General features: G+C 41.0%; 1 protein-coding gene across 2 annotated transcripts in view; it reads left to right on the top strand.

Moving 5' to 3' along the window:
- Window positions 1-24,415, top strand: part of GIPC2 (GIPC PDZ domain containing family member 2) — a 60,327-nt gene that overhangs the window by 16,945 nt on the left and 18,967 nt on the right. For both annotated transcript variants that reach the window (XM_054038256.1, XM_054038255.1), the window contains exons 2-3: window positions 2,045-2,230; window positions 9,889-10,069. In XM_054038256.1, the coding sequence (XP_053894231.1) occupies window positions 2,045-2,230; window positions 9,889-10,069 (367 nt within the window). The remainder of the gene's footprint in view (window positions 1-2,044; window positions 2,231-9,888; window positions 10,070-24,415) is intronic.

Raw genomic sequence — 24,415 nt, 5'->3', positions numbered from 1 at the left:
GAGGTTAGAGATCGGCACACTCCAACCGTCGAGCCATCCAAGCATTAACCTGGAATGTCCAGCCCTTGATCCATGAGATACCTGTAATATTCACAGATTTGCTGCTTTCAAAGAAACAGCACAGCCCAGTTTACCAGTCAGACCTTAGGTCACCTCTCTGCTCAACACACAGCACTTATGTTTATATTGAAATCAAGTATATCTAAGTTTATGTAACCGAGAGTAGAGATTCAAGTAACAGCAAGTTAGAAGTATTGCAAACACATGGTTATATATAAAATAAAATCATAACACACATTCAAGAACCTAGTCTTAATTAATTAGATACTCTTATGCCTTGTAGAGTATGGCTCAACCAAAGTCCTCATAGTATTTCACAGTCCGGCTTTGCTGGGATTCCCCCTTTCATGAAACAGACATTCTGTCAGCTTGTCTCCTACGTGAAGGACCCAATGTGTTCTTTTGCCTCCCAAGATATACAAATCCTATCCCTTTGTCTTCATTCGTAAACAGGATCCCCCTCGCCTGCTTTGTTTCTTCCTTTAGATTTTCTGTTGTAGATTTTGCAGCCTTTCAACTGGCACCTGGTTTAGGCCTTGGCTACACTTGCGAGTTGCAGCGCTGTAACGCTGCCCCCAGCGCTGTAACTCACTCCCCGTCCACACCGGCAAGGTTTGCAGCGCTGTATCTCCGTGGTTGCAGCACTGCATGTACTCCACCTCTCCGAGAGGAATAGCGTGTATTGCGCTGCCGCTGCAGCGCCAGTGTGGCTGCTCAATGCGCTGTGACTGGCCTCCAGAATTACTCGGCAGTATCCCACAATGCCTGTTCTAGCCACTCTGGTCATCGGTTCAAACTCTACTGCCCTGGCCTCAGGTAACCAACCATGTGACCCACCCTTTACGTTCCCCGGGAATTTTAAAAATCCCCTTCCTGTTTGCTCAGCCCGGCGTGGCATGGAGTGCTATCAGCGAATCTTTCCAGGTGACCATGCCTCCACACGCGAAGCAAGCCCCAGCATGGAGCAATGGCGAGTTGCTGGACCTCATCAGTGTTTGGGGGGAGGAAGCTGTACAGTCCCAACTACGCTCCAGCCGTAGGAATTCTAATACCTTCGGGAAGGTATCAAAGGACATGATGGAAAGGGGCCATGACCGGGACGCCCTGCAGTGCAGGATTAAAGTGAAGGAGCTGCGGAGTGCCTACCGCAAAATCCGCGATGCAAACGGCCGCTTGGGTGCTTCCCCCCCCCGCAACCTGCCAATTCCACAAAGAGCTGGATGCGATACTTGGGGTTAAGCCCACCTCCACTCCGAGCACCACCATGGACACTTCAGAGCTGATGGGGGGGGGGGGAGGAGGAGGAGGAGGAAGAGGAAAACGGGAATGTGGGTGGTGGGCCGGATGGAGACACCCCCTTGTTTCTTTTCAATAAATAAATTTTTTGGCTTTGAAAACATTCTTTATTATTGCATAAAGTAAAAGACTCCTTAGCCCAGGAAATAACTCCAAGACCTTAAGAATGTAATTTTCAGTATAGATACATAACTTAAATATTCTCTGTACATACATTTTTTCAATGATTATGATGAAAAGTGGGTTATTGTGTCTTGGTAGAGACCTTACATGTCACTCTTTGATGAACTATTATGCATATATCTGACCCAGGAAATCCCTATAAGACCCCGTGCAACCCCTGTACCCTCTACCAGTTGGTGGGGGTCACACAGCTGTGTGAGCCAAGGTACTGGATAACATGTACCCTCTCCCCTGCACCCTACTATCTCTTCTCTGCAGAATTTGGGCTATTTAGTATCTTTCTTGTCATATAAATGGATGGGAATCGGGTCTTTAGTACTGACGGTTGTACAGAAAATGGGGGTCACCACTTAAGACCACAGTGGATTTTTTGCTCCAAACTCATGGGTAATTCAAATTCAGGGAAACAGAATTCTTTCCACCATTTATTTTCCTATCCTAATGCCGTGACTGATGTAATATTTTAAAACTCAAATGTAATTGATTTGTTTTTCCTTCTGTGTAGATCATATTTTGCACTTTGAATACGCACAAAATTGATATGGACAACCTCTTAGGAGGGCAGATTGGTCTTGAAGATTTCATATTTGCCCACATAAAGGGACCAAAAAAAGAAGTGGATGTTCTTAAATCTGAGGATTCTCTCGGGCTTACCATTACAGACAATGGAACGGGCTATGCCTTCATAAAGGTAATTTTTTAACAGAATCTTTTATATCTAATGCTCTAAGTTTTATTGTTTTAAGTAATCCTCTAGAACTGGAGCCCTTTTGACAACTGAACATTCACCACAATTTAAGAAAAGCAGCAGTCAATCCTGTGTTGAGAGGCCCTTAGTTTTTTGGTTATTGCTCTTTTCACTACTTTCTTAAGTTCTTGAGAAGTTGATGATAGAGCAACTGCTCACTCATGTGACAATGAAGTTATACTAAATTTCTGTCACTCTTAAAGCCTGTCCACAGCACACATAATGTCCTTCCACTGCATGAAACTAGGCTTCATTGCACTGTCCCTCTTTATCCTGCCTCTGCAGTTATTCTACATGCATTAGCGTGCCCTGAATGTACGCTGCACATCACTCGCCCGCGCCGCTTCCCGCCGCCCCCATTGGCCCTGGACAGCGAACTACAGCCAGTGGAGGCCGCGATTGGCGGAACCTGCCGCGTCAGCAGGTAAATAAAACTGGCCTGGCCCACCAGGGTGATTACCCTGGCGAGCCGCGTGCCAAACGTTGCAGACCCCTGCTCTACACCGACAGGAGAGAACTTTCCTGTCAGTGTAGTTAATCCACATCCCTGAGAAGTGGTAGCTATGTCAGTGGGAGAAGCTCTCCTGTTGACATTGCGCTGTCTACATGGGGGGGACGGAATGGTGGTGTTAAATGGGTAGAACTATGTTGCTCAGTGGTGCGAATTTTTCACAGCCCTGAGTGATGTAGTTGTATCAATATAGGTCTGGAATGTAGACCAGACCTCAGTAAAGCTTATTTCTGTATGCTAGGGATTGTACAGGTATAAGTATATCAGTCAAAATCACATCCCTGACTGACATAGTTATACTGGAACAAAAACTGCATGTAGACCACACCTTACACCTCAGCTTTCTCTTGTTCTTTGAAAAGCACCAAAATGGCTAACAATGCTGACATTTAAAATGTCAAAAGCTGATTATACTTCAGAGTTTAACACCCTATTGAGCTGAATGGTAGCAATTTTCACTTGACACAGCTATTGTTTCAGGCTGTCTGCAGACTCAGGCAGACACTACTGCATCATTTTCCTTTATCTCACATTTGGAAGGTTTTCTTTGCAGCCTGGACAGCTAGATACTTATTTAAACAAAATTACAGTTTATATTCTGGAACTAAAGATAGCAGTCACCATAGAAAAGTGCAGTCTCACCAAATTGTTGCATATTTGCCTACTCTGGGACCTGGTTTTAGGAGGAGAGGATCCTCTGGTATTGGAAGAATATGAACAGTGCATGCAACACTATATTAAACCCAAGGAAACTCTGACCTGGGTTCAATACACTTCTGAAAAGTTACTTTTAGGACTGTCAAGTGATAAAAAAATTAATTGCAATTAATCGCACTATTAATAATAGAATACCATTTATTTAAATATTTTGGATGTTTTCTACATTTTCAAATATATTGATTTCAATTACAACACAGAATACAAAGTGTACAGTGCTCACTTTATATTTTTGATTACAAGTATTTGCACTGTAAAAAAACAAAAATAGTATTTTTCAATTCACCTAATACAAGTGCTGTAGTGTAATCTCTTTATCATGAAAGTTGAATTTACAAATGTAGAATTATGAACATAAGAACGGCCATACTGGGTCAGACCAAAGATCCATCTAGCCCAATATCCTGTCTTCCAACAGTGGCCAATGCCAGGTGCCCCAGAGGGAATGAACAGAACAGGTAATCAAGTGATCCATTCCCTGTTTTCTATTCCCAGCTTTTGCCAAACAGAGGCTAGGGACACCATCCCTGTCGATTCTGGCTAATAGCCATTGATGGACCTATCCTCCACGAATTTATCTAGTTCTTTTTTGAACCCTGTTATAGTCTTGGCCTTCACAACTGCCTCTAGCAAAGAGTTCCACAGGTTGACTGTACGTTGTGTGAAGAAATACTTCCTTTTGTTTGTTTTTAAATCTGCTGCCTATTAATTTCATTTGGTGATCCCTAGCTCTTTTGTTATGAGAAGGAGTAAATAACACTTCCTTATTTACTTTCTCCACACCAGTCATGATTTTATAGACCTCTATCATATTCCCCCCTTAGTCATCTCTTTTCCAAGCTGAAAAGTCCTAGTTTTATTATTCTCTCCTCATATGGAAGCCGTTCCATACCCCTAATCATTTTTGTAAAATTTCAGAGCCTGGAAGTCCACTCAGTCCTACTTCTTGTTCAGCCAATTGCTCAGACAAACAAATTTGTTTACAATTACAGGAGATAATGCTTGCCCGCTTCTTGTTTACAGTGTCATCTGAAAGTGAGGATAAGCGTTCTCATGGCACTATTGTAGCCAGCTAAAGATTTGTATGTCCCTTCATGATTCACCCACCATTCCAGGGGACATGCGTCCATGCTGATGATGGGCTCTGCTCAATAACAATCCAAAGCAGTGCAGACCGACACGTGTTCATTTTCATTATCTGAGTCAGATGCCACCAGCAAAAGCTTGATTTTCTTTTTTGGAGGTTCGGGTTCTGTAATTTTTGCATCAGAGTGTTGCTCTTTTCAGACTTCTGAAAGCATGCTCCACACCTCATCCCTCTCAGATTTTGGAAGGCACTTCAGATTCTTAAACCTTGGGTCGAGTGTTGTATCTATCCTTAGAAATCTCACATTGGTACTTTCTTTGCGTTTTGTGAAATCTGCAGTGAAAATGTTCTTAAAATGAACAACGTGTGCTGGGTCATCATCCGAGACTGCAATAACTTGAAATAAAACAGAACAATCTCCCCTTGTAAGTATTCTCACACTTCTTATCAAACTGTCTGTACTGGACTAGCTTGATCATCACTTCAAAAGTTTTTTTTCACTTACTTAATTGGTCTCTCAGAGTTGGTAAGACAACTCCCACCTGTTCATGCTCTCTGTATGTGTGTGTGTGTGTGTGTATATATATCTCCTCAATATATGTTCCATTCTACGCATCTGAAGAAGTGGGCTGTAGCCCATGAAAGCTTATGCTCTAATAAATTTTAGTCTCTAAGGTGCCAGAAGTACTCCTGTTCTTTTTGCGGATACAGACGAACACGGCTGCTACTCTGAAAACAGAACAGGGGACATACAATTCTCCCCCAAGTTGTTCAGTCACAAATTTAATTAATACATTATTTTTTAACAAGCATCAGCATGGACACATGTCCTCTGGAATGGTGGCCAAAGCACGAAGGGGCATACAAATGTTTAGCATATCTGGCACGTAAATATCTTGCAATGCCAACTACAAAAGTGCCATGCAAATTCCTGTTCTCACTTTCTGGTGACATTGTAAATAAGAAGAGGGCAGCATTATCTGCTGTAAATGTAAATAAGCTTGTTTGTCTTAACAATTGGCTGAACAAGAAGTACGACTGAGTGGACTTGTAGGTTCTGAAGTTTTACATTTGTTTTGTTTTGGAGTGCAGTTATGTAACAAAAACAAATCTACATCTGTAAATTGCACTTTCACGACAAAAAGATTGCACTGCAGTACTTGTATGAGGTGAATTGAAAAATACTATTTGTTTATCATTTTTACAGTGCAAATATTTGTAATAAAAATATACACTTTGATTTCAGTTACAACACAGAATACAGTATATATGAAAATGTAGAAGAATATCCAAAATATTTAATACATTTCAATTGGTATTCTATTGTTTAACAGTGCAATTAAAACTTCGATTAATGGCGATTAATTGTTTTGAGTTAATCACGTGAGTTAACTGCGATTAATCGACAGCCCTAGTTATTTTTATTTATTAAGATTGGTTGGCACAATAAGACAGGGACAGAAAGTCCAAGGGGAAGGGAGAAGTGATCTGAAAGCCACTTAGATTAGGGATAAACTTAGTGGTAGAAATAAAGGAAGCTTCCTTTAAAATAGGATGCTCAACATCTGGCCTGTACATTCAGATACATTCACTGTCTGGAACTGTCACACTGGAGGAACTGGGATGTAAACAGAATTAATAGATTCATAAATATTAAGACCAGAGTTGTCAGACTGGCTCCCACTCGCCCACTACCTCATGCTTAAATGTAACATCACCTTCAAAACCCCACTCCAGCCCAGATAACTAATCTCATTTTGTATAGTCTCGCCCTTTGTTCTTTCACAGGTCCTTCTGTCACTTTTATCATCAAATTTTACCTTGTTACCCCATGCGTATGGAATGCCCTCTCAATCTCCTGTGCACCCATCCCCACCTCTCATCTAAATATTTTCTAAATATCCTCTCCACTGTGAACCCCACAAACATAAACAAAATAAATAATAAAAACATTTAACTTATTTGAAAATAGTAATAACTATTCTGGGCCTCAGCTGTATCTGATCTTTCTTTTAGACTGTCTCTGTCCTTGGGATTTTTGAGAAATATTTTCCACTGTTGCTAGCACCTGTTCAGCTCCACCTGTGGCAACAACAGTGGGGCCCCTAGTGTAGATAAAACTTCTGTGGCTGCCAGTGTTTTTAATACCATGTCATCTAATCAGTACAATAGTAACAATCCCTGAGAAATTTTTAAAATGGAGTCAGCCATGTAAGCAGAAGATTAATGATTTCATCAACGAGTGTATTAAATAATGGAGAAAGTGGATAGGTGGAGAGACAAATCTCCAAAAGGCAAAAACTATATCTTTAGTACACTTTGTTCCCAGTCAGATAGAAAGCTTTAGTGACAGTTTCATTACAAAGTGGAGACATAGTTGAATAAAGAGCTGTATTTAGGGGAATAACTTTTGTCATTAGAGCTTTTCCTTTCATTTGAGCTGATTTAGTATTCCATTAGAAATTAATGAGCTCTGTTGTACTAGATAATCTGTTGATAGTTATAATCACTTCCTACTTGTAACTACTGACTGCTCTGTGTCTAAAAGGGTAAGTTTCTAAAGTAGTTGATAGCATGGTCAGATTTTATGGGTGAAGTTGAAAACAGTGGTTCTTTTGTTTTAAGATCGAATGTTCTGCTTTATAAGAAAAGCATTCATTTAAATTCAGTATTATCATGTCACTTTTGCAAAGCTGTATTCAACAATCTGTCACCAATTCTATTATAAAGTCCTATTTTTAAGGGATTTGTAGCTAAATGGGAAGATATATTCTGGAGTGAAACTAATCATCCATGAGTTATCACTTGGGGAAGAGGACTTTTTGTAGATGCTAAGGAGTACGTTGTTATAGTATGATGTATGAAGTTATAGGTGTGCAAAACTGACTATCATAAACTGGAACAGTGTAATTAATTCCCTGTGTACTGCATTGAAAATGCATGACTTACCCTTTAAAATGGACAGTAAACCATTTGAAAATTAAGCATTGGATCTCAGTGGCAGTGTCTAGCATAGTCTTGCTTTCTTTTGACAGTCCACCAGAAAGTTGTTATAATTAGCCTGGAATACAAAAGTTAGTTTGAAGTACCACATACATGTTTCCAGTCAACACCACTTAATTTGGACCCTGATAATAAGAACGCCTGCTTAAGTAATGAAATAAGTGGGGATTGAATTTAATGAGATTTCACTGCTGTTTGCTAGATACACCTTGCACTTTATAACAGGCATGTGTGTTGCAGCATTTTGGGCCTGATTCCTTATGTGTAAAACACCATCCTTCCACCTCCCCTTTATTTCCCCCCCCCCCAACCAAGTCTTCTATTTGGCTTTAATCTAGATTTAAAAATGATTTGTGCTATAAGAGTTAAACTCTGTAGGAAGTTTAAAATTGCTACATGTCTTACAGAACACCATATACTACCAGGCTTCCCACTGTCTTGCTCAGACACAGGCACACACAAACTGGAAGCAGGCTTTTGAGACAGTTATGCTCCTAGCAGTTGCTCCAGTTCAGATATTTTTGTGGGGGGGAAATTTCAGTCCCTGTCCTCCCTGGCAGGGACCCCATTCCTGTTTATCCCCCTTCCTTCCCATACTAGTAGGGACCCTGAGTCCACCTTGGCTGAGGAGTCTCCCCTCTCCACCCACAAAATGCATGAGTTGAGTTCTCGGCAGATCCTCCTGTACTGGGGCAGACTCCACATGCACCAGGTCTCAATACCCTTTGGCCCAGTTGCCCTTTTGTCTGGATGGAGGGGCAGCTGGGCCAAATTTGAGTCGTGTTGCAACCCTGTGTGCCAGGTCACAATGCCACTTGTTGAAATTTGTCCCAGCTGACACTCCAGCTGTATGGTCAAGCGTCTGGGTCAAATTTCAGTGGCATTTCAAACACGTAGCCCAAGTGATTAGAATATCCGGGTTGGAAGGGACCTCGGGAGGTCATCTAGTACAATCCCCAGACAGATTTTTGCCCCAGATCGCTAAATGGCCCCCTCAAGGATTGAGCTCACAACCATGGGTTTAGCAGGCCAATGCTCGAACCACTGAGCTATACCTCCTCTGGACTGCTCCAACAGCAGCCATACTGATTTAGTATGGGACCACTGCTTATAAGTGGCTCCTGGTTCTATGAAAACCTTGGGGGAGGAAAATTGCCCCCCATTGGCACCACTGGCTGCTATGGTAGGTGTTAAAATAGTAGACAATGATATTTTATTTCCTATGTCATCTTGTAAGCTGGATGAATGGATCTATTGAAAATAAACTCAGTTCTCACTGAAATACACCTCTACCCCGATATAATGCTGTCCTCGGGAGCCAAAAAATCTTACTGCGTTATAGGTGAAACCGCGTTATATTGAACGTGCTTTGATCCGCCTAAGTGCACAGCCCCCCCCCCCCCCCCCCCCCGGAGCACTGCTTTACCGTGTTATATCCAAATTCATGTTATATTGTATCAGGGTAGAGGTATAGTATGTATTTCAGGAGAGGATTGGAATAAAATTCCTATCTCACCCTAGCTACTCAGGATAATAAGTTGTGTTGTTATGTTATAGTTTCTCCACCAAAATAAGGGAATGAAAGATGGGATTCATGCATAGAAAAACTAATACTACAACATATTTTTAATTCATATAAAAATTGATATTTGAATGATAAGTCCTAAATTTATAAATTCTGCCCCTGAAATGCTCTGATAATGCAAATGCTAGACATCTTTACATGCTTTGGGATTTTCTATCTTCTATAATTCATTCACCATAAGATTAAAAAAAAATACTAACTTCTGTTATAAAAGACATTTTATAAATTTTAGATTTGTTTTCCGTGAGATGTCCCATTAAGAACATTGATTTCATAACTTCATTATTATCTCAGTGGAAATACTGTAACGTGTGTCTGAGGTGCACGGGAAGTGTGGGAACATATGGTGTTCTGAAATGTGTAGCAATTTTAAACATATTGCTTATAGTACAAAACCTTTTTAATAATCCAACATCTACTTAAAGTTCAGCTTTTTTTCTAAAGCAGATTTCAAAAGGCATTTTGTGCCACATCTAAATGCATTTTTTATATTAAATGCATATTAAATATTTTTGAATGCTTGTCAAGGCATGGTACATGAGAACCTCCTGTTCTGAATTCACTGTTGGAATAATAGGTGCAACTACGCTGATATCATTAGAGTTTCACTCATCTGTAGCGGCAGTGAATTAGGTGCCACATGTTTATTTTTTCACAATTTTGTTTCTAACTAATATAAATGCTTTTTTATCTGACAGAGTATTAAAGAAGACAGCCTTGTCGACCAAATCAAAGCGATATGCGTGGGTGATCATTTGGAATCTATAAATGGAAAAAATTTGGTGGGTTATCGTCATTATGAAGTTGCCAACCTTTTAAAAGGACTGGAGAAGGGTCAGACATTTAAACTAACATTGATCGAGCCTATGAAAGCATTTGGTGAGTGATATGCATACTGTCCACCCCTTGTAACTGGAAATTGAAATACCATGACTGCATTGTTTTGTTTGTTTTTCAAACACAGTGAAATTTATCCTAGGTAACCTAGTTGCCTAGAGGAATTGAGGTGTTTTGTTTTTAAACTATAGGAAAACAAAGTTGAACTGGAAACCTTGAGAGTACTTTAAGATGTTAAGACGCTACCTATGGGAGATGGTCTCTTGCTCAAGTTTCACTATAACTGTAGTTCAGATTAATTTGACTTGTGAGCTATATTCATTTTCAGTTTTTATTTTCTTGCAAATTTCCTTGGCATTTATCGGTGTTTATTACAATCAGTGCATAAAATTGACTTTACAGTTTTCTAGGTAAATATCAGGGTTACTACTGGGGGAAAGGAGAACAGAAAAATATGCAACAAATAAAGAAAAGTAAGAGAGTTGAAAGTAAAGGCAGTTTAATGCTGTGGTTTATTTAATGAACAGTACCTTAACACATGCGCGCACACACACATGCGTGTGCATATCTTCCTCTGCATTGCCTAACTTGAATTGACAGCCTCGTATTTACACTTATGCCAATTTATTATTAACATAAACACATCTACCTAATGTATTGGATTTTCTTAACATAACCAGTATTTTCACATATTTGGGTGGTCTAAAATTCAGGTGAAAATTGTTTTTGTAAAATAATAGTTTTTGTAAAACCCAGGATTTTGGGGGTAAAAATGAGTAAAAAAACCAGATCTTTTCTATGTTTCATGTACAGTAATGGGTTTGAACAAGACGCAGCTGTAGTCTAGTGCTCTGTGTACATGTAGCGAGTGACTGTCTCTTGTGCCCCAGAGTGACCCTAAACTTAATCAAATCAATGTGTGGGTCTTTGAGGCTATTTTTATTAAATGTAGATTGCTTCCTTGATCTTTCTGAAAATGGAAGTCCTAGGACTAGAAGGGACCTTGAGAGGTCATCTAGTCCAGTCCCCTGCACTCATGGCAGGAGTAAGTATTATCTAGACCAGAGGTCAGCAACCTTTCAGAAGTGGTGAACCGAGTCTTCATTTATTCACTATAATTTAAGGTTTCGCGTGCCAGTAATACATTTTAACATTTTTTTAGAAGGTCTCTTTCTATAAGTCTATAACTAAACTATTGTTGTATGTAAAGTAAATGAAGTTTCTTAAACATTTTAAAAACCTTAATTAAAATTAAATTAAAATTCAGAGCCCCCTGGACCAGTGGCCAGGACCCAGGCAGTGTGAGTGCCACTGAAAATCAGCTCGCGTGCTGCCTTCGGCACGCGTGCCATAGGTTGCTTACCCCTGATCTAGACCATCCCTGACAGGTGTTTGTCTAACCTGCTCTTAAAAATCTCCAATGATGGAGATTCCACAACCTCCCTAGTAGGGTTGCCAACTTTCTAATCACACAAAACCAAATATCCCTGTCCCCAAGGTCACGCCCCTGCTCACTCCATCCCCCTCTCCCATTTGCTCACTCTCCCTCACCCTCACTCACTTTCACCAGGCAGGGGGTTGAGGTGCGGGGTGTGTGTGAAGACCTCAGCTTGGGCTGCGGGCTTTGTGGTGGGGCCAGGGATGAGGGGCTTGGGGTGCAGGAGAGGAACCAGGTTGGGGCAGAGGGTTGGTGTGCGGGGGTGGGGGAATATGGCCTGGGGGTACAGGCTCCAGAAATGAGAGGTTCAGGGTGCAGGAAAGGGCTCCAGGCTGGAGTACTGAGGGGGTGAGGACTCCGGCTGAGAATGCAGGCTCTGGGGTGGGGCTGGGGATGAAGGGTTTGAGGTGCAGGAGGCGGCTCTGGCCTGGGGCCAAGGCTTTCGGAGTGCAGGAAGGGGCGTGGACTCCGGTTGGGGGTGTGGGCTCTGGGGCGGGGGCTTGGATGAGGGGTTTGGAGTGCTGGGGAGGGCTCAGGGCTGGGGCAAGGTGTTAAGGTGTTGGAGAGGTGCAGGGTGCAGGATCTGGGAGGGAGTTTGAGTATGGGAGGGGACTCTGGACTGGGGCAGGGGGTTGGGGTCTGGAAAGGGGTTCGGAGTGCGGGGTCCAATCACCACCCAGGTCCAATCACCACCAACCTTCTTGGTGAAAACTGAAACAAAGAAGTCATTAAACACCTCTGCCACTTCCACATTTTCTGTTATTGTTTTTTTTCCCCTCATTGAGTAATGGGCCTACCCTGTCCTTGGTCTTCCTTTTTGCTTTTAATGTATTTGTAGAAAGTTTTCTTGTTATCCTTTATGTCTCTAGTTAGTTTGATCTCGTTTTGTGCCTTTGCCTTTCTAATTTTTCCCCTACGTACTTGTGGTGTTTATATTCATCCTTTGTAATTTGACCTAGCTTCCACTTTTGTAGGACTTTTTTTTTTTTTTTTAATTTTTAGATCATTGAAGATCTCCTGGTTAAGCCAGGGTGGTCTCTTCCCATACTTCATCTCTTTCCTACGCAGTGGGATAGTTTGCTCTTTTCCCTTACTAATGTCTCTTTGAAAAACTGCCAACTGTCTTCAATTGTTTTTCCTCTTAGACTTGCTTCCCAGGGGATCTTACCTACCAACTCCATGAGTGTGCTAAAGTCTATCTTCCTGAAATTCATTCTTTATTTTGCTATTCTCCCTCCTACTATTCCTTAGAATCATGAACTCTACCATTTAATGATCAGTTTCACCCAAGCTGCCTTCCATTTTCAAATTCTTAACCAGTTCCTCCCTATTGTCAGAATCAAATCTAGAACAGCATCTCCCCTAGTAGGTTTCTCCACCTTCTGAAATAAAAAATTGTCTCCAATAAATTCCAAGAACTTGTTGGATAACACTGGTCGACAATTTGAGAAGTCGTCTGCTTCAGAGATAAAATGTGCTATTTATTATGTATTTTGATGTGCTGAATTCAAATATCAATTAAAACAACTGATTGGCTACTGTTTCTACGATATTTAAATTTTTACATTTTATGTCTATGTATATTGTGTAGATAGTAGAGTTTTAATCATAAATTGTAAACCTAGGTCTTTTCATGTGTTTATGGTTGCTTTACATGATAATATTTCACCTGTCCTGTTTATGTAACACTTTAAAAATCAGCAAAAGGGTTATATAAATAAAATTTATTATGAAACAAAAGGCGAAACACTATTATGTACATAGTTTATCCTATTCAGTGTCTACTCGGCGCGTCTTGGCTTGTCTCTTGTATTCATTAAATGGAGCATCTCTTGTCACTGTCCAGCAATAGTCTGAAAGCATTGATGGGTTCCATTTGCACTGATAGCATTTCTCCATTGTTGCAATGTCCTGGTGAAATTGCTCCCCGTGCTCGTCGCTCACTGCTCCGCAGTTCGGTGGGAAAAAATCTAGATGAGTGCAAAAAATGTATCTTTAGTGACATGTTGCAACCAAGGCTTTTGTATGCCTTGAGGAGGTTTTCCACCAACAACCTGTAGTTGTCTGCCTTGTTGTTTCCGAGAAAATGTATTGCCACTAACTGGAAGGCTTTCCATGCCGTCTTTTCCTTGCCATGCAGTGCATGGTCAAATGCATCATCTCGAAGAAGTTCACGAATCTGAGGACCAACAAAGACACCTTCCTTTATCTTAGCTTCACTTAACCTTGGAAATTTTCCACGGAGGTACTTGAAAGCTGCTTGTGTTTTGTCAATGGCCTTGACAAAGTTCTTCATCAGACCCAGCTTGATGTGTAAGGGTGGTAACAAAATCTTCCTTGATTCAACAAGTGGTGGATGCTGAACACTTTTCCTCCCAGGCTCCAATGACTGTCGGAGTGGCCAATCTTTCTTGATGTAGTGGGAATCTCTTGCACGACTATCCCATTCGCAGAGAAAACAGCAGCACTTTGTGTATCCAGTCTGCAGACCAAGCAAGAGAGCAACAGCCTTCAAATCGCCACAAAGCTGCCACTGATGTTGGTCATAGTTTATGCACCTCAAAAATTGTTTCATGTTGTCATAGGTTTGCTTCATATGGACTGCATGACCAACTGGAATTGATGGCAAAACATTGCCCTTATGCAGTAAAACAGCTTTAAGACTCGTCTTCGATGAATCAGTGAACAGTCTCCACTCATCTGGATTCTGAACAATGTTGAGGGCTGCCATCACACCATCGATGTTGTTGCAGGCTACAAGATCACCTTCCATGAAGAAGAATGGGACAAGATCCTTTTGACGGTCACGGAACATGGAAACCCTAACATCACCTGCCAGGAGATTCCACTGCTGTAGTCTGGAGCCCAAGAGCTCTGCCTTACTCTTGGGTCGTTCCAAATCCCTGACAAGGTCATTCAGTTCACCTGGTGTTTATGAGGTGTGGTTCAGAGGAGGAGAATGGGAGAAAATGTGGGTCCTGTGACATTGATGGTTCAGGATCAGAAGTTTCATCCTCTTCCTCGTCTGACTCAAGTGAGAATGATTCTGGTGCATCAGGAACTGGCAGTCCTTCTCCGTGGGTTACTGGGCGTATAGCTGATGGAATGTTTGGATAATGCACAGTCCACTTTTTCTTCTTTGACACACCTTTCCCAACTGGAGGCACCATGCAGAAGTAACAATTGCTGGTATGATCTGTTGGCTCTCTCCAAATCATTGGCACTGTAAAAGGCATAGATTTCCTTTTCCTGTTCAACCACTGGTGAAGATTTGTTGCACAAGTGTTGCAGCATATGTGTGGGACCCACCTCTTGTCCTGCTCTCCAATTTTGCAGCCAAAATAAAGGTGATAGGCTTTCTTAACCATAGTGGTTATACTGCGCTTTTGTGATGCAAAAGTCACTTCACCACAAACATAGCAGAAGTTATCTGCACTGTTCACACAAGTACGAGGCATCTCTGCTCACTTTGGCTTAACAGAAATGTGTCCCTTTGCAAAATCAAACACTGACAAATAAGAGCACGACACTGTGTATGATTTCTAGAGCTGATATAGGGCAATTTGTTCAGCAGAGTGATGTAAGCTTCGTTCTGATTGCATCATCCATGACTTCTAGGAATAACATGATGCAATTCATATCATGTATGACGCAATACCAGCTTCAGATTGCATCATTCATTGTTTTGCCTAAAAAGCAAGTACTGTCCAAATCCAGTCACAGATTTATTCATAGATCCAGTGAAAGATGTATTTTAGTCATTTCTGGTTTAAATTGAGATCCCTTCCCTTTATAACTCACTTATCCTCCGCCATTCCCAAGTCAAGAGTCGTATATACTGACCCAATAGCATATCTTGAAAACTAGAGCCAATCAACAATTTTAAGCATTATTTTCGTTCTCAGTGACCCAGAATTAGTAAGGTTTGACTACATTTATTTCAGAAGCGTTTTGGCTGTAGAGCAGTGTAATCTGTGCCCTGCTGTGTTGTTTTCTCAACAGATGTCTGAATAGTTGAAGTCCCCCCAACACCACCAAGTCCTGTGCTTTGGATGATTTTTAGTTGTTTTTAAAAAAAAAAAAAAAAAAGCCTCATCCACTTCTTCTTCCTGGTTTGGTGGTCTGTAATAGACCCCTACCATGACATCACCCTTGTTTTTTACCCCTTTTATCCTTACACAGAGATTTTCAACAAGTCTGTCTCCTATTTCCATCTCAACCTCAGTCCAAGTATATACTTTTTTTTTTTTTTTAAATAATATATAAGGCAACAACTCAATTTTTTCCCCTGTGTGTCCTTCCTGAGCAAGCTGTACCCTTCTATACCATAATGAATGAATGCTTCTTGCATTCAGCTCCTCTGAGCATTGTACCTGGAAGGGTGAGTGCTTTCTGAAGTTGGTTAGCAGTGCAGGCCACTGTAGGCTGGATCACGTCTGTCTCATGAGGTGCTTGCCCCCAAACTCATCATCCTGCCCCTCCGCCCACACATACTTACATGCAGAATGGGTAGCGGGGTTGTTTTACAGAACACACTGATGGTATCTACACAGAAACTTTTGTGTAGACTTTGACTCTTGCACTGGGTCAGGACTCCCCCTCCTCACCCCCATTACCCTTCCAGGTCCTTGACAATGCTGTCATGGTTTCCATACTGACAACCGCCTTTGAGCCTATTTAAAAGGGCTAGGGTTCTGCAATGTATATATTTTCTACAGAAAAGATAGAGGCAGAGACTGAGATTCTGTAGTGCACCGGTTTACCTTGCTCTGCCTGTGCCCTGCTACCTCTGTGTGTGCATCCCTCACCCCATGGCAAGCATCTGTGGGATGTGAGGAAAGCATGTGACAATGCATCAGAGGCTATTATCCCATCTCCGCCCATGCAAGGAGGGAGCAGTGGCTCTTTATGAGATAATTATTTATATCACTAATCATCTGTGTATTTTTTTTAACAAGCCATTGAAAATTAAACAGTATACATGTAGCTGAACATTTGAAAAGAGAAAAAAATATTTTCTAGTTTTATTTCCATCATTTTATTCAAGATTTTCTCATAACCTTTTCTATACAAAATTTTTCCATAATCGTAAATCTTTCAAAATAAAATGTTGACAAATCATTGATAACCATTGGCATATGCAAACTCTGGGTTCTCCACCACTACCTCCGATTTCAGCAGCAAGTTTAAATATTTGTTTTCCAAGTCACTGTAATATGTGACCAATCTAGGAAGACTGTAATGCACCAGTGTGGACACTTGGTGTCAGAATAACTGCAGTAATTAGACAGAATGAAAGAAACTGGAAGTGTGTTTTTTATGCTTGGTGCTACAGCATGGTAAGAGAGGTGTGGGTGATACCTGTTGCCTCTAAAAATATGTGTGTATATATATTTAACAAATATATATTTGTTTATATTGCAGGTATGTACTTAATAGTGATGCTAAGAATATAGAACATGTTGCAAATGGCAACATGGAAACAATTGATTTTGATATCATTTGATATTCAAAATAATTAGTACAATAGGGATGAGAAAAATCTTCTAGGATACTTCTTCATGCTCTAGACATGGTGATACTAGCATATGTTGTTACTTGGAGAGGGCACACTTTCCCCTCCTCCTCTCAATACGTAAAAATGTTGTGTGTCCTATATAGATAATGTGTTTCTTTGAATGATTGTATTAGGAAATTGGTTTATGGAGGATTTTGAGGAGGTATAAACCGCAAATGGAATTGTATTCACCACAGCCCATTTGTTACTGTTTTTTTAAAAAAACAAAAAACATATAGCTCCATATGTAGAAGAAATTGTGTCAACATAGCCTGAGTTCTTACCACGTGGGGCTAGCCTGGAACTTTAGGCATATCCCTGAGCAAGGGGCAGTGTTTAAGCTGCATCACTCCAAGAATAGCTGTAGAAGGCATGGTGACTGGGAGTCATACCTCTGTGTCTTGCTTGCTTACTCCTTACTCCCCCGGGATGAGGGAAGAATAATAATTTACCAACTGCACCTCCTCTTCTCCTGCAAACACACACATCCTGGCTCATTATTCTGGCTAGTGAGTAGGGATATGATGCACCCAAAAGGTTTACTCATTTTCCCACCACTGTGCCCCCATTCCCCATCCAGGAGTGCTGTTCAGGAGAAGCAGTAAGCTACGCAAACTGGTAGCCTGAGTAAGAAAGGGGTTCTTGCTCTCCCTTGGGTAGGCATGTGATCTGAGTGACAAGCTAGCCCTCTATGAAATGTTTTGGCATCAACAGAAACTAATTGGAGTAAGTATAGCACAATTCTTAAAATTTGAATAGTGATAGAATTAATAAAAAGGTCCTGTTCTGGCCAGTATAACTTAACAGGCAGTTTGGCCAAAATGTTGGGTGCAAATCTACAATAGCATATATGTCAAATCATGAGTAAAGATACTACTGGTGGTAGAGCTAATGTAAGTGTATCCTTCATCAGGAATGAGAATTTGAAATGTTTCTTGTTAAAGAGACTTTAACTTCTCCCTTGTTACTGCACCCTGAGTACAAAAACTATACAGAGGGTTAAACAAATGTGAGTAATAGTGACTGTACAGCATCAGTTTATTAAAATGAGCTAAAATAAAATTAGTGTTTTGAAAAGTGAATTTTAAATTTGAAAAGTAGAAATTCTCCTCACATAATCTGACTCTATAGACTAATAAAGCAACCAGCTGGAACCCATCTGAATAAAACGAATGTAAAATACTAAAGATTCATCTTTTTAAAAGCAAGATTATTAAGAAAATGTCATGGACAGAGAATTCTTTTGAGGGGTAATTCTGGAAGGATAATGATCAATTTTAAAGGCTTTAGACTTCTAAATTCCTCAGTACTATGACTCTACTTTTGCATTTGGAATTATATTTTAATTATATTACAGAATTGGGGGGGGGGAAGGGGGTTGTAAGAAGTTGTATTTTTCCACTCTAATTCCTCATATAATACAGTACATGAGTAATAGTGCTAAAGTGAATAATGCATCTCTTTAGGAACACTGGTCACTAATTTTATGAAGCAGTTTTCAAGAGAATATGCAAATAGGCTGTTTTTCTTAAAATTGATAACCAAGTTGTTGTTGTTTTTCCCTATGCATGGGCATATAATAGCATGGATGAAAAGTCAGGCATAAAGTGACAGTGTAAAGCTCCCCATGGAAAGAATTAAAGTAATGCAGCTTATTAAAGTAATACAAGACTTTTTAAAAAAAATTCTGTAAAGAGTAAAATACATGTTGGATTACTTTCTAGAGAGAGACCAATGCTTTTTTTACTATATCTTTATTATATTTTATTAGCTCAGTCATAAGCTGAAATAATTTATCTTGAAACAGAGACAGATTTTTAATAACTGAAGAAAGGATTTCTTAGTAATAAGTGTGTGACCGGGGTCCTAGTGGGGGCCAGCTATGGTCACTCAATTAGGGTGACAGGTATCAGAGTAGCAGCCGTGTTAGTCATACTGGGCTAGCTTGATTATCACTTCAAAAGTTTTTTTTTCTCTTACTTAATTGGCCTCTCAGAGTTGGTAAGACAACAACTCCCACCTGTTCATGCTCTCTGTATGGCACCTTATATGTATATATATCTCCTCAATATATGTTCCATTCTATATGCATCCGAAGAAGTGGGCTGTAGTCCACGAAAGCTTATGCTCTAATAAATTTGTTAGTCTCTAAGGTGCCACAAGTACTCCTGTTCTTTCAACTAGGGTGAACTGCAAAGAATGGGGCAGACAATCCCCTTAAAGCTGGTGGATATTCCAATATCTAGATTTACCCAGCCAGCATACAACAGCTTCTTTATTACCTTACTGGTTACCCAGAAGTCCAAACAACACAGTTCCCTTAAAGTGATCCATCCTCACGCCTCCATCCAGGTACCAACATCAAATATGATGAAAAATTTTGTAAACCTTATTTCATCATATAAAAGAAAGGTTCTACCAATCCCAAAGGATCGGACACATTACCTCCCACGTTAACGAATGTTTCAGATCTTACCCAAATATATGCTACAGCCAATTCTTATTAACTAAAATCTAAAGGTTTATAAAAAGAAAAAGGTGAGAGTTAAAATTGGTTAAAGGAATCAGTTACATACAGTAATGGCAAAGTTCTTGGCTCAAGCCAGCAGTTTATTCCATCACTGCTGTAAGCCTAAGTCAAGTCTCTGGAGTACATCCACAGCTTGGATGGTGTCAAGTATCCGGGGGTAGCCGAATTGACACCTCCTCATCTATTATTGGGAGTGGACTACATCCACCCTGATTGAATTGGCCCTGTCAACACTGGTTCTCCACTTGCGAAGTAACTCCCTGCTCTCCATGTGTCAGTATATAATGCCTGCATCTGTAACTTTCACTCTATGCATCCGAAGAAGTGAGGTTTTTACTCACGAAAGCTTATGCCCAAATAAATCTGTTAGTCTTTAAGGTGCCACCAGACTCCTTGTTGAGCTTGGATGGGTCATTCAGTCCAGTTCAGAGCTTCAGTTTGTAGCAAAGTTCCTCCAGAGGTAAGAAGCAGGACTGAAGACCAAATGGAGAAGATGCAGATGCTTTTTATAGTTTTTTGCCATGCAGTCTGTGCTTCCTTTGTTTCAAACACAAGCTGCCCAGCACATGGGTTGGAAGCCTTAGAGTTCTGTCCATGGGCATGTCCCTGCCTGCCTTGCTGAGTCATAAGGTGTATCTGCCTTCTCTCAATGGGTCAGTTGTATAGCTGATGGTCCTTAATGGGCCATCAAGCAGGCTAGGCAGTGCTAATGCCCAACTGTCTGGGGGTCAAGTATCAGGGGGTAGCCGTGTTAGTCTGTATCTACAAAAACAACAAGGAGTCTGGTGGCACCTTAAAGACTAACAGATTTATGTAATACAGAAACATAGCCCAAGTTTGAAATACAGACATGCATACATATCTATATCTCATAATACAAAGGTGATACAAACATTTAAACAAGATTATCACATCTGGCAAATTATAACACTTTTTGCAGATATCTTACATGGCATATCTGGCTGATTACTTCGTGGGTATTTACCCCAGGAGCAAACATTTGAAATCCAGGTATAGAGCCAATACTTACAACTGTAAATACAAAAATGATACATGCATACAGATAGCATAATCATAACCAGCAAATCCTAACCTTTTCATAGACATCTTACTCTACAACCTTTGTACAATATTTGCTGCAAATATATAATAGTGGTTGCAATAATTATCGATATGGTCATATTTTAGTCAAGTAACGTCACAAAGTGTTATCTGGAAATTGTGTAGTCTGATACATCAACATTTATTCAGAATGTTTGTAAAATTATTTCTACAGTAATTAAAAAATTAAAATTCACTGTTCTGGATAATTCAATTTCATTTGAAACAGTCATTTAATATTTTACAATGTGTAATATAAAGTTAATGAATGGATTTGGTGTTCATGAAAGGTTCAGTGTGACAATTCTATATGCAGTTCAGACCTGTAAACCCCCTGCTATTCATTTCTGAGACTTTCTTAAATAGATTATGAGTTGTGGAAAAGTTTGTAGTATACATAAATGAGGACTAAGGGTCAGAGTACCATTTTTACTTGTGACCTGAATGCTGTACTTAACTTTCCAGAAGCTAAAGGCTAGTGTAAGCCTACACTGCCACCTACTCTCAATATACAGTATTTATTTTGAGATTAGATAGCTACTGTATCTTCTTCTAACTTGGATTTCTAGCTAGTTCATAAACAGTGGTTTTTCTGTTTTAGTTTGTCATAAATATAGTATATGTGCAGCACTGAACTAAGTACTGTACCTGTAATGAACTAATTTAACACATACAGAACTAATGCTGTGTATATATACACTGTATCATATTTTGTGTGTGTGTGTGTGTGTGTGTGTGTGTGTGTGTGTGTGTGTGTGTGTGTGTGTATAGATATTTCCAAACAAAGAACCTTCATTAACTCTGAGTTAAGATTTGTCAAGTACATTTTCTTAAAATGTAAACATTAAAAAGCAAAGCTAAGGTAACATTCACACCTGAAACAGTATCAGTCTGTAAAGCATTAGTCTGCTACAATCATGGCACAGCTGCTCCAGTCTTGCAGCTGATAGCACATGGACAGACTGCAAGTGACTCTTAATTAACAGCTTAAAACAGACTCCACATGAATCAGGAATAAAACAGAAGAAGAACAAGACAGTGATAATGGGTCACAGTTTGGCAGTTCTGAATTTTAAGCTTTTGGGATACTCTTTCAGCATATTCCCCTAGCTTCCGCCAAACAAAGGAAAGGACTGGTGGAGAGAGTATGTCCAGATTAAGAAGATAGGGAGTCCATTTTTGTACAATCAGCTCTGCAACACCCATATCAGTCAACAGATTAAGGCCAGTTCAGCTGCTTATGCGTTGACAGATCAGAACAATGCTGCCAACCTTACAGATAAAATTTTATCCTAAGTGGCACTGCCCCTGTGAGGCTGAGACATGCCACGTTTAACAGGTCTCAGGCTTTCTTCTATAACTACCAGAATGCAGTTCAAGTCTTACCCAAAATTAAACCAGGGGGCCCAGGGATAGATGAACACTAGGTATGAAATCCTGGACCCATTAAAGTAAATGGCAAAACTCCTGTTGATTTCAGTGGGACCAGAATTTCACCCCAAGAATCTCATCCTACATGGTTGAAACTGATCCAGGTGCTTGGCACAGAAGAAGCAGACAGAATCTTCATCTAGTTCCAGACCTAGTTAAATTGACACTATGACCCAAGTAGCAATGGTGCTCGCAGCACAGCCTTAGTGAAAGGATGTTGCCTCTTTTCTTGCAATTCTGCACCAGAAGAGGAAGCGGCTGCTAGTGAGGAAGATGGAAGCTGGTCACCATGAGTAGGGCCCTACCAAATTCCCGGTCCATTTTGGTCAATTTCACAGTCAGAGGATTTTAAAAATTGTAAATTTTATGATTTCAGATATTTAAATCTGGAATTTCACAGTGTTGTAATTGTAGGGGTCCTGACCCAAAAAGGAGTTGGGGAAGGGGGGTTTACAAGGTTATTGTAAGGGCGCCTGGCCAACAGCCACTCCCCAGCCACCTAGCTCTGAAGGCAGTGCAGAAGTAAGGGTGGCAATGCTGTGACATCCCCCCCTAAAATAACCTTGTTGCCCCCCCCCAACTCCCTTTTGGATCAGGACCCCCAATTTGAGAAATGCTGGTCTCCCCTGTGAAATCTGTATAGTATAGGGTAAAAGTACACAAAAGACCAGATTTCACGGTCCATGATGTGTTTTTCATGGCCATGAATTTCGTAGGGCCCTGGCCATGAATTTCGTAGGGCCCTAACCATGAGTCCTGTAAGTGCAGCTCTCTGTCTAATATGTATGATGAAAGAGGGGATTCTAATCTGGCTCAAGACTGTATTGAATGATTAGAACAGATGATAAATCTGGTCGGTAAAACAAGGGAAATTGGCAATAATGAAAAAATTAAAGGAAGCAGTTCAGTTAAATGCTGGTACTATGACAAATCTGGCCACAAAAAGGAGGACTTATGTACATTTAAGGCTGGCCAGGACAGACTGTTGAAGATGTCTAGTGCAAGCTTCTCTCAGTTTGGGAGATGGGGGAGCGCTAAACTGCAGGTGGCCAATTTGAAACTGAACTCCAAGAAATGTGAATTATTTCAAAAAGAGGCAATGTACCTTGGGCACACAATTAGTGAGGAGGGAATTTCCACTGTCCCTCCTTCACCCCACCCACCAAAAGAGGCTGTACAGAGCTTGCCAACTTCCCAGACACTCTCAGATGTGTAAAGTTTTGCAGGGCTCTGCAGCTATCATAGAAGGATCATTTATGGGTTTGCCAATATTGCAAAACCACTGCATAGGATGGGTGAGAAAGGGAAGACACTTCAGTGGCCAGCAGAGCGTGATGTAGCATTTTCAGAGTTGAGCTCTTAGCCAGTACATGTTTCAAAACCTCTTTCATATTGGACACAGATGCTAGTGCTTTGGGTTGGGGGCAGTATTGACACAAGAACTCCAGAGACTCGAGAGGGTGGTACCTTCTTGCTGCAGGAGTCTGAGTTTTGAGAGAAATTATTGCAACACCTAATAGGAACTCCTAGGAACTCCAACCTCATTCTGTACATGTTGTAAGTTTGGAGATGCTTCTTTTTCACTATCCACCTCCAGTCAGTGCTTAATTTGTAATGAAGGAGGTGCCGGGGCTCAAGCAATTTTTTTACATTCATAACTGATGCAGCAATCCCAGAGGTGCTGGTGCTCTGAACTGCCAAGCCTAGAGGTGCCACGGCTCAGCCCTGGCACAAATTAAGCACTGGCCTCAGTTGTATAAAAATGTTCAGTTGTATACTTTGTATACTCAGTTGTTTGCTTGCTTGGATATAGCCTATAAGCAGCAGAATTGCATCAAAGAGTAGGATTAAGGAAGAAAAGAATACTGACGACATGCTAAGCCTTTAAAACAAACTGCATCATAGCTGACTGTAAGCTAGGGTTACCATATTTCAGCAAGCAAAAAAGAGGACGGGAGGAGCCCCGCCCTAGCCCCGCCCCTGTCCTGCCCCTCCCACTCCCCCCCCCTCAGAACCCCCAACCCTCCCCCCGCTCCTTGTCCCTTGACTGCCCCCTCCTGGGACCCCTGCCCCTAACTGCCCCCCAGGACTCCACCCCCTACCTAAGCCTCCCTGCCTCTTGTCCCCTGACTACCCCCTCCTGAGACCCTCCCCCCATCCTAAGTGGCCCCCTAGGACTCTACCCCCTACCTGTACCCTGACTGCCCCAACCCTTATCCACCCCCCCACCCCCAGACAGACCCCTGGGACTCCCACGCCCCATCCAACCACTCCCCACCCCCTGACAGCCCCCCCCACAGAACTCCCGACCCATCTAAACCTCTCTGCTCC

This window comes from Malaclemys terrapin, chromosome 8, assembly GCF_027887155.1.
Source record: "Malaclemys terrapin pileata isolate rMalTer1 chromosome 8, rMalTer1.hap1, whole genome shotgun sequence".
Taxonomy (NCBI): Eukaryota; Metazoa; Chordata; order Testudines; family Emydidae; genus Malaclemys; species Malaclemys terrapin.
The sequence above is the reverse complement of the archived record's forward strand: the minus strand, read 5'-3'. Positions and strand labels throughout refer to the sequence as shown.